The sequence below is a fragment of the Megalops cyprinoides genome, chromosome 17 (assembly GCF_013368585.1).
Source record: "Megalops cyprinoides isolate fMegCyp1 chromosome 17, fMegCyp1.pri, whole genome shotgun sequence".
Taxonomy (NCBI): domain Eukaryota; kingdom Metazoa; phylum Chordata; class Actinopteri; order Elopiformes; family Megalopidae; genus Megalops; species Megalops cyprinoides.
The window spans coordinates 10,510,610-10,527,398 of record NC_050599.1 but is presented as its reverse complement, the minus strand read 5'-3'; the positions used below and the strand labels follow the sequence as shown (position 1 = coordinate 10,527,398).

At 38.4% G+C, this 16,789-nt stretch overlaps 1 protein-coding gene across 2 annotated transcripts; it reads left to right on the top strand.

Moving 5' to 3' along the window:
* The first annotated feature begins 340 nt into the window (after positions 1–340).
* Positions 341–14,815, top strand: sh3bgrl2 (SH3 domain binding glutamate-rich protein like 2). Of its 2 annotated transcripts, none has more exons than XM_036549771.1 (4): positions 341–524; positions 9,006–9,191; positions 10,886–10,966; positions 11,970–14,815. In XM_036549771.1, exons 1-4 carry the CDS (start codon positions 522–524, stop codon positions 11,982–11,984), a joined length of 285 nt encoding a protein of 94 aa, XP_036405664.1. In that variant the 5' UTR covers positions 341–521; the 3' UTR covers positions 11,985–14,815. The 2 variants fall into 2 exon arrangements, with proteins under 2 accessions (XP_036405664.1, XP_036405663.1); XM_036549770.1 differs by having other exon boundaries at positions 341–566.
* The last annotated feature ends 1,974 nt before the right edge of the window (positions 14,816–16,789 follow it).

The window sequence follows — 16,789 nt, the reverse complement described above, 5'->3', positions numbered from 1 at the left end:
ACAGAGCAATGGGGGAGGGTGGTGCTTTCTAACTGTGATGAGACCGTCTTACATCATACGCACATTTGCTACATAACAACTTTAACTGCCCCCGCTTACTTTAAACAGTATCGATTCCTCATGACCCACAACAATGGTTGTTGTATGACCGGAACAAAAACAAAATGCAAGACGAATAAAATCCAATCAGGTGTCCAAAGATCGAAACGCCTCTGCGTCAGGCCGAAGTGCGAGAGCCCATCGCAAAACACTACATTTCCCAGGATTCCTCTCTTCATTCATTGGTCTTTACGAGATCATCGGTGTTACGCCCTGTAGTGCCTGCTGGGGGAGTGAAGACCGCGGGTGGGGAGAGAGCATTATTATAATGATATAAATACGGAGGTCGCGCGTTTACTTAATTTTAATACACCGAGGAGGAAGGAACACTGTGACATTTTCGTTAGAATAAACAAACCCATCGGAACAAGGAACGATTTAAGAAACTCCTTAATCGGACCGCTGCCACTAGGATTAATAGAATGGTAATTAGAGTTTACATCGCCTCTTCCTCTGGTTCTGTTGTGGTAAGTAGAAGGAGATTATGCGTTATTTTGCTCATATCGTAGTGAGTTGCGTCAGTTGAAGGGAACGATGACCATGATATTCACTTGGCAAGCAATAACACCGAAAACAGACGAAGGTATTATTGATGTGGACGGAAGTGCAGTGTTTATATAACTTTGCTGTATAGCTGGGGTTTCTCATTAACGAAGTGTGGCTTCCATGGAGCACATACATGCACCACATATTTTAGAAGTGTTGTCAACTTAGTCGGAATGACAACTTCTGATCTACGATAAACATCCTATAATTTCATGACGACGTGCCTCGGATTACGATCAAGTGAATTTTAATTTTCATTTAATTCCTCAAATTGACCTCTTTGTGCATTACATATATATATATATATATATATATATATATGTGTGTGTGTGTGTGTGTGTGTATGTATATATATATATATATATATATATATATATATATATATATATATATATATATATATATATATATATATATATATATATATATGCTTGTCTGTATTTGCATGCGCCTGTTTCCGCCATCTAATTATCCACTTTTGTCATGTTGATATGCTGATGTATTAAGCTTGCACAGGATTTTGTCACAGAAGGTCTGCCAGTCTTATGATTTACATATTTATTTATTTTACATAAAGAAAACACGACAGCGGGTGAGTTATAAAGGAGCTATTGCTAGCAGAGTCTTGATTAAGAAAATGCATACAATGCAATACATTTATTTACAAGGCTAACATTTCAAGACATTGCTACTTTATAGTTTTATTTTTCCTTGATTACAGCTTTGATCATTAGAAATGTATGCGTCATATAAGCAGTTGCAAAAATACTCTTTCTGCGCTAATATATTATTTCAGATATGCATGTTTATTTGTTTGCAGTAGTGTGACTTTGTGGCTGTGCTAACGAACTGGCACTTTAGTTTTGTAATGTGGACTATGGCACCATTATCAGTAAATTTCCAAGGTTGAGTAACATGCTTGTTTAAAATATCTCTCTGCCATGCATTTCAGAGATAAAAAGCGTAGCTGGGTTTTTGCCAGAAATAAGTTTTATTTGACGGAGTTGCAGAGACCAAAATGGGCATTAGCTGTTTTGTAAGTGGCATTCATTGTACACGCACATGACCCCATTTCAGAATGTAAGTAAAATCATGAATTATGTAAAAGCAGGCTGTTCAGTATACTTCACCACACCTTGTTAAGTTTTTATTGCAGGATTCCATTTGAATCAAATACTTTGTAGATTTATATTTTTAGAAAAGGACTTGATGTGATCAAGATCATTACATTTGAAACGACCAGCTCAGTAAAACGTATTCAAACACAATTACTTATCGAGGAAGGCCAGCAGTAAATATTGTATTTTAGTGTGTGTTTGAATAAATGTTCACTTTTTTAGACATAAACAGTGAATTTTTACATGAAAGTGACGTTTCCCTTACTGCTTGTGTTTTCTTATGTGTTTCCAGTGAGAAAATGAATTGAATTTTGAAAACGTAGCATATGTGATAACATCTAGACCATAATTCTGAGGATTGTGCTTTCCAAGATAAAACAGATATGCTTTGGGTAATAGCAGAAATGAGTAAGGCACTGATTTCCCATACCTGAGGAATCTGCCAAAATTCTGTACATGGAAGAGTTATTTTTAAATGCACGCACACACACACACACACACACACACACACACACACACACACACACTCGTACACCGCTGAATATACTGCAGAACAACCTTGTCAACCCAATAAATTCATTCATTCTGAATGACACTGACTAAAAAATGAAACAATGAAATAAAACGGGAGAGCTCTGTGCTGACAGGCATCCCTCATAATTAATCTCAAGTGAACAGATGTGCGGTGAGCCAGTCATGCGTTTGTGCTTAGTTCTGCTGTGAGAAGAGGTAGAAATGCATATTGGATGAAAAATGAGGACAGTGAGACAGAAATAATCAATCGGGAGAGATTTCTGGGAAGAACAAATCATTCAAATGGACTTTATATGCAGTATGAGATGATAATTATTAACTTTAACAAAGAATATCAGAAAAATAATTATATTGTCTGTACCCAATTGCCTGAAATCAAAACTCTCAACTGTTAAAAACACCTAGTTCTGTAACACATAAACACACATATGCACGTATGCCCATGAGATTAATGTTGGACATTTGGAGCATGAACTGTAAGTTTAAAACATGGTTGTCATATAAATGACACAAATTAGTTAATGTTCTCTTGGTGGCCAAACATATTTTTGTATTTGATAAGAAGTGGTATTATTATCAGTTATTTGCTCATCAGAAAACCTTTTCTGGGGAAACTTAAATTGCTCATATGTGTATCATATTATCAATATTCACTGATCCATGTTAATTACAAGGTGCAACAATTGGGCCCTACTTGCAAAAACACTGCTTCTCACTGGCCAATCCAGTGTTATTTGATATTTTCACTTGCACTTAACCATATTTGCTTATTTGAGGCTAGCATGAGAGGCTCTTGTCCACTGGCGTAAATATCGACAGTGCAGCCGGGCCCAGAAGCTGTCAGGGGCCCATGTATGAAGGCGATTTTTTGGTGCTTTACTATCATAGGTGAGCCCTCTGGCACACTGACTGTTTCACACAGTCTTCAAAGTAACCATGTGTTTGGGGCGGAGTGGGGGCAAGAAAAAATATTTGCACTGGGGCCAATCACAATTATGTTATGCTACAGCTCCTGTCCCTGCCCATGTAGCTCTGATTTGACCTGGTCCTGACTATGTGGGAAACAGTGGGATTAGCAGTCTTATTCTTACCTCAGATAAATCCTCTAGCATCATGTTGCCAGTTAATTGTGAAAGAATAATACAGAGGAGGTTTGTACATGTGCACATAGACTGCTTTTTTGTGATGGACATTGAATTAAGTTTGTTGAAGCGTTTTCTTTTGTGGCTTCTATTTGACGAGTCACATTTGTAACACTTGAACCACTCTCATGGTAAAAAGGAAGAGATCATTTATTATGCGAGTGCCCTATTCAGATTATCATAGTAAGTGTTTCCCCTCATCAAAAATTTATATAATGGGTAACTTGTTAAATATTTATCTTAACTATCTCTCTTTTTTGTTCTAACGAATTAACATTGTTACCAACTTCTATTACTGGCAGTATTAGAAAGAGTAATCGTTGGTAAAAGTTATCCCTGAAGGCCATAAATTGTTTGCAAATAATACATCTGTATCAATTACATTAAATAAATTAACTGGGATCACCTTATTTCCTCTATAGCAGGCCTAATCCCTAAGTGTTTGCTTTAGTTATTGGTCACTGTACCATACTGTATTATACTACAGCAAGTATGTGTTTTGAAGAAGACGCTACAATTATTGTACGCATCCACTAATTTTATAATTGTAGATGTTGGCACAGCTGACAAGTTTAGTATATACTGCTGGCAGCAAGTCATACATGATCTATGAGGAAAATGGTTGTGCATCTTGCAGAAAATTTAAACACTTTGAAAATAACCCAATTAGTTGCTATACTGTACTATTACTGACTAAAGTCAGTCAGATGGCTGATTTGTTATTGAACATCCATTGGTGACAAGAGGAAAATATATCCATAGATGTTTCACTGCAAAACGTAAGCACCAGGTCTTGGATACAAATAATTTTCAAACAAATCTTACCAAAAATTACTTGGTAGTGTGTAGTTTGAAACAATATAGAATTGTAAGCAGCAGCATACAATGAGGTCAGTGATGAAGGAACTAACACAATAAGAGGTGCACAGAGCCAAGCAGAGCAAAGCATGACATCCCATTTGTTTGAACATATTGCCTCACATCTGAAGGAAATAAAGGGATACTGTTTCAGTGTCAGTTATGTATCAGAACATAAATTGCTTGTATGGTTGTCTGTCTATGAGAAAGTGACATGATGAGAGTGATGGTGTATTCTTTTTTTAATTCATTATTTCTGTTCAAGGAGAGAACAGTGGAACCATTGTGCATTAGCCCTAAACAAACCCTCTTCAAGAGCATATTAGTTCATTGATGGGTCTGTGTCCGTTAATTTATGCAAGGCCATTGTGATGTTCTATAGTGCCATTGCGGTGTTGTACACATAAAGACCATGGGTGTTAGGCTCAATGAAACCAGCGACTGTAGCTGTGAGACATCGCAGGGGAGCAAGTTCACCTCAAAAATCGTCAGTCAGTGATTCCATTTCTATGTGAGTGAGCAAAGTGCTGGAAATGAATGTTGGTAAACAATACCAGTGGTAAGTGGCTGCTCTCACACTAGGAGCAGTGAGGCTCTTTTCACTGTTATCCACAGTGAAATGGCACTATCCATTTCTTAAATGTTTGATAATGCTACTTTTCTGTAGCACTACCTGCCTTTCAGCGCAGGCTGTACTGGCCCTGGCTCATCGTAAAAAGTCAAGTTCATATTAATGACTGTGTACTGGCACAGCTAAAGTGCACTGCAGACAGACCCTACAGTACGCAGGAAGTGCACATTGGCAGCACTTAAGACTGCTGAAAAGCTCAGGGGGGGAGGGGCATATTTTTACAATACCAGGGGATTATGGGATTTTTTCTTACCAGAATTTTACACAGGACATCAGTCTCAGAAATGATGTGTCCATATTTTTACTCGCTGTATGAATAAAGAGAAATAATATACTGGAATAGTGATAGTCATCAAAACGCTAAGAAATCAAGTGGAAATACCCACCTTTGGTTGCTTTCAAAAAATATTTTATTTTGTGTCCATATCTGGGTATGTTGGTGACAAATTTTAAAACAATGATTACAGGTGACAGAAGACAGGAAATTTGAGTACTGGTTAAATGTAAATGCAATGTTTCATAAGACCTGGCTCTAATCGAATCAATAAGGATCATAATTTCAGTAAGGAGCATACATTTTTCTGTAATCATGGGATTTTTAAAGCAGGCCAGCAACAGCTTTGATCACGTTTCTGCCTTGGCACATCCTGGTGCAAAACCTACATGACAATGTATTCTGTTTAGACATTTTGGATGTTTCCAATTCATAATATTTATTCCAGAAAGATCACAGGGCATGGCTTGGAGTCGGAAGCAGAATAAATTTCTTTTATTCTGAGCACAGTAGACCAATATATGAATCTTATGGAAGTATACAGGAACTGTTTTCCTCTAGATTTGATTTTCACTGAGTGAGGATGTGTTCATTTTGAGATTATGTACTGTGTGTTCTGAAGAGACTAGATCCTGATATCGACATTTCAGTTGTATACAGTGCAGTGATGTGTTGAAAATGTTTTGGATGTTTTATCCATTTTAAAGCTTGTCTTACACATTTGCAGGAGGGTGCTCTCCACATTTAAAAAAACAATGAAGCAATATCTTTCTCTATGGCATTGTTACCTGGAAAGAGAATAACAGCAGTGAATGATCAATGTAATTTTCCCTGTCTGTGAATATGATTGCAATTAAATTCTCCCAGGCAGTGGGGTAGGATCCAGTTTAAATCATCTTTAATGGCGGAGAGGGAATGGTGTCACTTTACCATTTAATGAGCTGGAAGGGCCTGTTGTCAATAGTGGAGTGGATAATGTGTTTGACCCCACCGTCAAAGTGGCCTTCAGACTGTCTGCACAGCTAAACCACAGAGTGGCCGTTACATGTATGAGATTAACCTGTGTCTACCTCCTGTCTCAGACGCTTGCTGAAGTTGCTGTTGTGTTTTGTTTGGGCTGAAACCTGTCTGCTCTGGACTTTAATGACCATGAAATAATAGAACATTGTCAGACTATCTGTAGGCCCACAAAATAGAGCTTCTGAGTAGTCTTAGCTGTTGCTGTCAGTGTCTCCCTGAACAGCCTGTTCCAACCGTGTGGCATGATTCATACTGCGGAGCAGAGAGTAGGACTTCACACATGGCCAGAGGGTTAGAGGTTTTAATACCAGGTACTACACTTAAATAATTCCTAAAGCAACACAAAGAATGCAGGTCTGGTTTGGGAGGATTCCAAGCAATTTAAGTAAGTACAAGAGCCAAGCAAACCACTGTCCTCTGGATGGAGCACAGTAAACGATTGTGATGATGTCATCTATGGTAAATTGAAGATTTTGCCCGAGGGACGGCTTTAGTTTCTTGCTCACATCAGATGGTGGCTCTCACTCTGGAACCTTTTCAAAGTAAAAGTCAGACTTACTTAATCCAGGGGACTCAAGGTTGTGTCAAAGAAAGTCTGACTGCACCTCCTGTGGGCTCATGTTACGAAATTGTGCTGAGTTTGTGAGTCTCGTGACTTTGCTGGTCTATGGATTTCTGCTGATGAATTTACTGGCACTCCCAAACTGATATAGAGTAAATAGCTTTATCAAGGGTAAAATGACTGGACTGACAAGCCTCTTGGTCCAAATATGAATTCGTGTTTTCTAAGCCCACAGGTAAATCCTTTCGATGTTGTAATTTGCTTCTGACCAACAATATAAGTCTATGAAATTGCTGTGCAACTGTTGAAAATGAAGTAAATTTAAGTCCTAAATTACAAAAATAACTTACCTTGGTTGTTGGCAAAAAGAAGAAATTTTGAAATGTAAGCCATTGGTAACAGAGAGTAGTATTTATTTCTCCATCATATTTTTCAGAAGATTCACTCAGTCACCTCTTTGCTACAGGTCAGGGAATAATTTTCAGTTGTATCTCAGAGAGAGATGCCTGAGATTGAGATGTTTGGTATGGAAATATATTTCAGATGGCAATTTATTTGTGTGAGGAGGTGTTGCCAATCCTTGCTTGCTCAGCTGATCAGAGCCAAAGTGGCAGAATGAATGTCACAGTTGTATATTTCGTCGGATGCTGTGAAGTCAGAGGAATGGAAGCAGCAGTTTGCTTAGAGCAGGTGGTCTTTTCACCAAATCTGTCATACAGCGTACAGAGCAGAGAGGGGTAAAGGCAAAGGAAGGGTCAAAGGCACCGCACATTTGAAAACCCCTTGATGTCATGTAAAATGGGTTGAATCCTTGTCAATCTCCAAAGATTATATTACATTACTTTGTATTAATTTACCAGACATTCTTATTCAGAGTGACTTCCAGCACAAAAGAACAAAAGTGTATCAATTCAAACTGAATGAGCAACAGCGTCACACCAGGCTAATAACACTCCCAAACCAGTGAGTGTGAGCATAACACTATTCAAGCCCTAACCACAAGTTAACTTGTGCAACCTGACTAGATGAAGGAAGCCAAGTGCACTACCATACATCAGTCACTAAGATTATTGTAACAAGTTAAATCCTCCAGCAGCATTGTTAGTGCACTTAACACACTTGATCCAAATGCTTTCTGTCACACCCTAATCCTGCCTGTAAGACGGTGTTTTGCAGGATGAAATGACTGCCGTGGCCCTGGGTCTCTGAGACTGTTTGGCATTCTATGGATTTTAGGGAACATATTCCTCTGAACAAGGTGGCAGGCGGTCCTTTATTTGTCCGAAATCTATTACTACATTGTGGAATTGCTGCATCATAGGAATAAGTCTAATATCTTAAATATATCTGTTTCAAGTATGATAGAGAGAAGCTGGGGTCTATGTCAGTATTGTCTGTGTGAGGGTGGTTATGTGTATTGGTTGAAACGCGGTGCAGTGCGACAGTTTTCTCTGTATGGATCTGTGCAGTTGTGTGTCATCATTCAGGCGTCTCATCAATGCTGTTTTAGTCCCGGCCTGTCAGTGTCACTTGAAGATGGCTGGTTCCACTCTGTCAGCATCAATCAATAATACAGAGCTCCCTCAGCTCTAGGCAGGAAATGTTTTCAAGTGCACGTCTAGACACATTTGTTTCCATTTTTGCGTGGATGTAAAATTATCATGTTATATTGTCCAGATGCCAGAGCGGGTCTTAAAGGATATTCTGTGAAATCTAGTAGACAGTCTGTAAGTTATTAAGAACGTGGTATTAACAATGTTGGATATTTCAAGTGCAGTAAAGCCTCTTCTAGATCTATAATACTGTGGACAGAGTGGTTTTTTTTCGTGTCTATCACCCTTTCACCAGACCCATAGTGTTGTGTAAGACAGTGGTTGTGTGAAAAGGGTGAACTCTTAGCATGTGAATGGAGTCTGTCACCCAAAGGTTGCAAGTCTGATTCCCAAGTAGAGCACTACTCTTGTACCCTTGAACAGGGTGCTTGACCCAAATTGCTTCAGTAAATACACAGCTATGTGAATGGGTTCTTCATTGTGCTCCTGATGATATGTTTCCTGTTCTGTTTAAATGTGTAGCAGCACATCACAGAAGTTAATGCTTAAAGGTGGAAAATTCGTGGATGACTTCAGTTCAACAAACACCTGAGCTCTGCTCCTGTACAGCGCTTTCAGAAGAGCGTTAGTGTGCATGGCTTGTCTTTTTCCATCCCTCCTCAATCCAGATCAAAAAGAGGCAGCAAGCAATTGTAGGATTTCTGGAGGCCAACCGGATTGTGTTTGAAGAGGTGGACATCACTATGCTGGAGGACCAAAGGCTGTGGATGTACCGGAACATTCCTGAGGGCAAGCGGCCAGAGAAGGGGAATCCCCTCCCCCCTCAGATATTTAATGGAGAGCAGTACTGTGGGGTAAGTCCGCACAGACACTCATGAAAAGGTGACCATGTTTAATGTCTTATTACTCATTAACAAGTAATATATTTTACAACGTATCGTGATGATGGTATGGCTATGTTTATGTACTTCAGATTCACCGCATCTCCCTCTCTAGGTTTGTCCATTATTTATTGATGAAATATAATGTTCATCTCTGTGGTATTTATATTATCCTTTGAATTTTGTTTGGTTTTGCATGGTTTTTGCAATTTTTAAAATACCTTTAAAGTGGTGTGGGATAGGGTGGCTCACCTAAATTGTTAAATTATGTTATTATTGATAATTATTATTGCTATTGATGCTGGGGGTTATGTAAGTACATAGATAAAAATATTTGTAGATTACATGGAAATTCTCATTAGTCATTCATTAGATGAAAATGTAGTGGAGGAATTCTGCTCTCTCTCTACAGTGTATCCTCTCACTGGCTGATGACTGACATGTCTTCTGCTCTGGGATCAGATATATGTCAGGACTGAGTTGGCATAGGCCTTAAGCTGAGCCCTTCTGTCTGCCAGTGTAAGGTCCTGGATCAGCTCATTGATTGGTCTCTGATACACTCAATACTTTTCATAAGGGGAAAGGGTTGGTTCTGAGAGTTTTCCAGTTGTTATCCAGTTTCCAGTTGTTATATGTTATCCATATATTCCAGTTGTTTTCCGTTTCTGTTTTTTTATAAAGTTAATACGTTTAACCCACATATCTTACTTTAAAGTGCAGCACAAGTGAGATCAAAAGGATTTTAAATTAACACATATATAATGGTCATGTCAGTTGGACACACTCCTAAAATCAGCATGACAAATTGCACTTCAGAGGGCTGTATATAATTAGAGTATAGTATTTGATATTCTCTGAGAGCCTGACTGATCAGATACAGTGTAGCATATCTTGCAGTACTGTTTTTCATCAGCGTTACACAGATTCTGTGTAAATGTACTATTCTTTAAGTGATATGGATCCTCACTGAGTGCTTGTCTGTGATTCTACTACGTCCCGCATTCTATGAATGTAAAGATCTGAGTGGCGTTGATCAAGAAAAAAAATGCAAAAAAATCCCACAGTAGGTCGATAACATACAGTGGTGTACTAAGTTCCATACATGCACCTCTTTTGTGTGTATTTCTAATCCATTTGTGTCTGAACATTGGAAATGAATGATCACAGAATGTGGTGCAAAGTACTGTTGAGGTGGCAGGTGAATGAGCTTGTGGGTGCTGAGTGGGCTTGTTGTGTTTTAATCCTAATCTCCTCAGTACTGCGACAAAGCATGTGGGAGGCTATGCTGCACATTCTCTCCACAGCCAAGAAGGGGGGTGGGGGTGGAACCTCAAGCCAGTCAGGGTGCATTCTGGGACATGATATCAAGATCACAGAACAATAACACTTAGGCCAAACATTTTAACATTCCATTTTGTTTGTGTGCTTGTGTAGGTATCTGATTAGTTGCAGCCAGCTCTGTGCTGGTCAAGCACAAACAGTTCTGAAGCACTGGATGGTTTGAGATCATGCTTTCTTTACAAGGGTGATAAAGCAGATGTTAGTCAGATGACTTCTTGATGGTGATATTGTGTTTTTGACTACAGTACTGTATGATCTTAATGTTCTGACTAGTGTCTGGCATTTCTGTGAAAGTACCAGCTGACGTTGTGCCACTTGTGTTTCAGGATTATGAGGATTTCTTTCAGGCGAAGGAAAACAACACTGTGTTTTCATTCCTAGGACTAAGCGCCCAGCCTTCAGTCAAGGTATAGATTTCTGAACAAAATTCAGATGTGCTTATTAAAAATGAAATCTGTACACAATCTCATTGAAGCTCTCTCCCTTACTCTCTCTCTGCCACTCTCTCGCACTTACTCTGGTTCAAATTTTTCAGATTAAAAGTAAATGTGTGTGTGTGTGTGTGGGGGGGGGGGGGGGGTGTCAATGCCCCTGTAGAAACTAATGACTTAATGCATATTTTACAAAATTCATAGATGAAAAACAGGATTTGTTGAGGCAAACATGTTTTCTTTGCAAAGCACTGGGAAATAATTTGAAAGCCAAAAAAAATTTGCCTTCAAAGGCTGCCTATACTGAATTATTCAATGCTGTCTCAATTAGTTTAGCTCTTATTTTTGCAGCAGCTCCCCTTCTTTGAGCATACTGTCTGCAAACCTAAATTTAACTTCACAAACTTTGACTTTTTACTTCCATGATGCCTTTTTAATGATTGAAGCACTGCACCATACTTCAAATTAAATTACTCAGCATGGGTCATTCACTCTCATTTTAAGCATTACTATTAAACACGAGGTTTGCTTGTTCATTTATGGCTGAACTGACTTTGTTTTTGAAATTTGATTATTTTGGAGGAAAGCTCCTACCAGTTTAATATTTATGAACAGTACAGTGACTGCTGTTTCGGGTCGTTTTTCTTGTGTATCTCCAATGACAGCTACAAATGATGTACTTGTGCAAATGAGTAACAGCGTGGTGTGGTGATTAGGGACCGGAACCAATGACTAGAAGGTTTCAGGTTTCAATCCTAGTTGGGAAAGGAGCTGAATCTGAACTATTTGGGCAAAAACACAGCTGTATAAATGGATTATATGTAAAGGGTAAATGCTTGTTAAAAAAAGCCAAGTGTTGGAGTCTGGCCCACACACTATTCTGCTAGCATGGAGAGGAGCCATATGTCACTGCTGACTGCACTTTTCAGGCCATGAATGTTTGACAGTGACTGTATCCTGCCTGTCCTTGTTTCCACAGCAATCGGAATCATAGGTGTGTCAAATTCTGAGGTCTTGCACACTCCCCGAAGCACTCGGCATTCCCGCATTACATCACTTCCTCTTCCTGACACGTCACAGAGCCACTGCTGCTTTGCCAAATGTCACTGCATCACTCCCCACCGTTGGAGGCCAAAGGAATGCAGAAGTTTGCCGGCAGCGATGGACTTTTTATAGACAACTTTTGATACTTACATATGTAGCAGGACCACGCTTTCGGCCGATAGTTTGAACCCTTCGATGCTCTTGAACCATGCCTGTTGTAAGATCTTGGGTTGATGAAGGTTGTGCCCGTTTGGAATGGCTGCAGTTTACAATGAGCTGCATTTTGGTAATGTGGGGCTAGTAGCCTACAGGGGGGTAAAGCAGAGATAACCTGCAGAACATTTCCTCACTGTTCCCATGTTATCTGTTTAAACAGATTATCCAAATAAATACACCACGTTAAATTGTGTCCATGCAGTGGTGTAAAATACCTGTTATAATTTTTTTTAGTCACATTAATTTTCACCTTCCTGTTTTGTCTATTTAGTGTCTTGCTTTGATGTTATTCATGTCAACCTCAGGCCAAAACAACCGTCATTGCTGTGGAACAGGGAATTTATGAGAAATCTTCCAGTATTACCCTCCTCTTCTTGCAGTGGATCACTGTGCTGTCAGCTCCCAGATGCCTTCTGAGCAGAGTTTAATGAAAAGGGAATATCTTCAATATCTTATTTCCTATTTTCAGTTATGAGTATGTGCTGTTTGTTTACCCAACTGCAATTCTGGAGCTCAGTCCCTTATGGAAAGGTAAAAATGTCAGCTGTCTGTAGCAAGATGTTTCACAATGCAGTCATCTCTTTTTTTAAATGCAATCCTAAGAAACCTCAACCCTAGCAGGGATAGAAGGGCAATGTTTGATCAGATATAGGTTAAAGTTGATGCAGTGGCCTACAGGATGGTTCTTTCAAGGGGAGATTAATATGTAGCTCTTCCTAAAATCTAACAGGTGAAATGAAACAGAAATATTCTAAATATACATATAAAAGAATACAGTTTTCTTAATAAATAAAGTACTCTGCATACTGTATACAAGTTAAATAACACTGGATAAAGGATGACCCCTAAAAGGTTTCTCATATACTTTATGTGTTAGTTCAAAGGAGTTCTCCAAAGGAGGTATGGTTGCCAAACCATGGTTTTATAAGGTGTTTTTATTCAGCATATACTGTACAATGTGTTGTTGATTGAGGGATTACAAGTTGCTTCATATATTTTCTTCGAAAAGGAGAATCACATGCTGTCTGACAGTGATGTGTATACACATGACAAAGTACGCCATGAATGCCATCAAAACATTAGATTAATTCAACTGACAGACTTCCTTTGTGCTTCCATTTATATTGTCTGTCCCTCTTATTAAACTGTTATGGATGGATGGATGGATAATCTTTTAATGTTCACACATGACAAACGCAGTCCCTCTCCTGCTTACCATTTTAAAACAAGAGGTCACAGTCAGTACATGCACATGGTTGCCTAGTAATTCCACTCACTACACAGAAGATTGACTTCGCTCTTCTCAAGCTCATTTTTTTGTTGAAATTTATCATTGAAAAAGACAATATAAAGCTTTTTACAAAAATATGTGTGGCCTACAAATTGAACTTTCATAAATGCATTTGAGGCAGTTTATCATTTCTGTTTGGATATGCATTTGTTTTTAAGTGTAAATCTGATGTATTCCTTATTCCTCATAATTCTGACCATGTTTTTTCAACCTTTTTATCGTCTGCTGTGACTTCATGCTGTCCTTTTACAAAGGAACACAGCTGTTGCGCATCAAGCTCCTTGCTCATGTCACTGCTGCACAGAGCAAATTTCACATGTGGATGCGTATACCATAGCTTCCTCGGCACTGCACTTGATGACTATCACTAGCCATTGGTACATTTCGGCAACACGTGGTAATGTAGAGTTGAGAAAACAAATCATAGTGTGAGTCAAACATTTGTGTTGATTTTGGATATTTACACATGTACAATATGTAGGTCAGAGTGTTGATGAGTGTACTGTAGATGGGAGAGGACCAAAAAGCCCAATGGCATGCATATGGGTTATGGGTTATGGGCGTTATGGGTGAAAGAGGGGTGAAAAAGTGGGGACCTGTCCTTCGAACCTCAGTGCGCTTTCCCCTTAGCTGTAAGTTATTTTAGCAAGTGTCATTTTGCTTTCAAGCTGTATACAATATCCTGAAAATGGCAATTACTGAAATTAGTAATAAAAATGTAATAAGTAAGCAAACAATATACAAACATGTCTAAATTCCTTAAAAGTTAAAGACAAAGGGGCGTTGCATTTAGACTGAATAGAGCCTCTATGTACAACACAACACAACACAACACAACACAACACAGTATCAGTGTGGGATAGAGTCTTTCACCCAATATAGGTTCTGATACCAGCCATGATGTACAGTGAGACCGACAGCTTGTATTGGTGTATAGACTGTGCTTTGATTGGTTTTGGGATGTTGCAGTAAATGGAGACAATATTACTTACATTTTCGAGTTTGCCATCATCAGTCTTGTGTAGACTATGGCTGTTGAAGCTATGAGTGCCACTGCATGAGAACCATACCGCTCTTAAGGTGGTTAATACAGACGTAATGAACCATGTAGCTGTAAATGGCAGCAGTTATTGCATATCATAACAAGTGATTCGACCAGCAAATCTCTTACTCACAGGCTTTAAAAATGTCAACACTGAACCATCCAATAAAGAAATAAAATCTGTCTCTTCCACAAAACCAAAGACCACAGTTAGCCTGCACAGTGTATTGTCTGTTGTGCTAAGATGCAGTCCTCACTTTCAGATGTCACAGAAATCTGCAAATGCAGGAAGGTCAGTAACACTGAATTATTTTTAAAAGAACTGTCTGATAATTTAATGAAAAATTGTTTACATTTCAGTTCTTTGTGTGTTGAAATGTTCATTTCCATAGATGTAGTAGTAATTAAACAACATATAATCAGTATACATTATTTACTTGTACTAAAATGAATAGGAGATGAATACCAGTATGTCTGTGTTCAAAAAAGAAGTTTATGAAAAAAATTATGGTGGAGGAAAGTGGTGTGCCTTAAACATTACTGTGTTGTTAATGTTGGTGATACAATATTAAAGTAGCTTTGAGCATTCCCAGCATAGTGTTGCATGAGTGATCAGATGACCTCTGTGTGTATGGGAAGGGGCAAGAAATGTAGCGATCATCATGTTAAACATTTGTTTATTACAATTACCTATTTTAGTCACTGTGATGCCCACAGTAGCACTTGAAGTGGAAGGACCATTCAGTTTGAGATGTTGTTAGTGTTTACTTGTTCAGAATGTCTGTGTCTGAAATGCACATATACCTACTAAATAAATGATCTGAAAACTATCCTGCATGGAAAAATACTTTTATTGCTTTGTCGTCTGAATGTATTTTTAGTCTGAATTGTGAAATCTAGGATTGGCTTCTTGTTTGCTGAACCGCAAATCCTCATGAAATTTTAAATCCGTGATCCTCGAAAGCCGCTGGCTAAAGCACATACTCATTGAAATGCTCATTTTGCTCTGATTAAATAGTAACATTCATGAAATAAAAAAGTCAATACCTTCATAGGCTCACCTTTATTAAACAGAAACATTGAGTGTGGCTCTTATTTGAATGGAGTTGTATTTTAACCTGTGTGCTGAAATAGAATAAAGTCACCTTAATTTTGTTTTGAAAGTTAAGACCATACCACTAAGCAGGGGGACTGAAAACAATTCTTTGATTTACTCACAAGCTGCAAATAATAAAGAAAGGGTGAATCAGATGGCTTACTTTTACTGGCACTCAAGCTACAAAGGGTTGTAAAAATGGAAATACTCAACAATTACACCTTGAATAATTAATGAAAAAATAACATTAAGTATTATTGGAAATTCATACAATAAACTGGAAACTTCACATTATATGGTTGAGTAGGTATGAAAATTGACACAGGACCACTTATACGTTTTTTTCTGTTTTTCCATGTACAGGACCACTAGACCAGCCCCAAGAAGTGCTGGGTACCTGTGTGTGGCTTATTTAAGTGATTACTGTTGGGCTTCGCCTGGCCTTGAGGGGCAACATTTAGGAATTGATTGATCTCCCACTGAAAAATGCAAATGTTTGCACTGATGCGTCTTAGGAGAGTGTTTGGTTGGTCGTGTGTTGGGAAAGTATTTGTTTGGATGTGTCTATCTGGACACATTTGCAAAGCATTTATCCCGAGCATTCACGGTATAAATAAGCCTTGTAAGAGCCATTCACATGGTGTGTGCTTTGGAGTAATTCTTTCCCCCCCAAAAAAAACACACATCAGTTTCATGCTACAAATAGGCACTCCAAATAGGTTTAACACTAATTATATGGTATTACAGTACAGCCAGGGGTTCCCTTTAAATACATAGGTCATTAAGTTGGCAACCATTGGCCCATGTTTCACAAGGAAGATCTTTGTCAGCATATCATTAGCTCACAAATGTATTTCATTGTATTACTAAAGGCACTGTTCTTTGAAGATGTTTTCATATATAGTAAAAAAAATCTCTGTACTTTATATATAAGCAGCTTTTTAAACTACATGCTGATTGGTCACACTAATTAAATGGTGGTTAGACTAGATAAATGCTAAACTGTTTTATTGTGAACTCTAGAGTTGAATGAATGTTGTTTGATTGTAGAAAATTAAACTGTTTCAGTAAGGCACTAATGAAAATACGATTTCCTGTAAAACCACAACT

What these genes read in the sequence shown, in the direction of transcription:
- sh3bgrl2 (XM_036549770.1), top strand. Translation starts at nt 522, where the DNA reads ATGGTAATTAGAGTTTACATCGCCTCTTCCTCTGGTTCTGTTGTG. An exon ending in CTTCCTCTGGTTCTGTTGTG is followed by an intron (nt 567 to 9,005) that starts GTAAGTAGAAGG and finishes TCCTCAATCCAG; the next exon opens with ATCAAAAAGAGGCAGCAAGC. An exon ending in ATGGAGAGCAGTACTGTGGG is followed by an intron (nt 9,192 to 10,885) that starts GTAAGTCCGCAC and finishes CTTGTGTTTCAG; the next exon opens with GATTATGAGGATTTCTTTCA.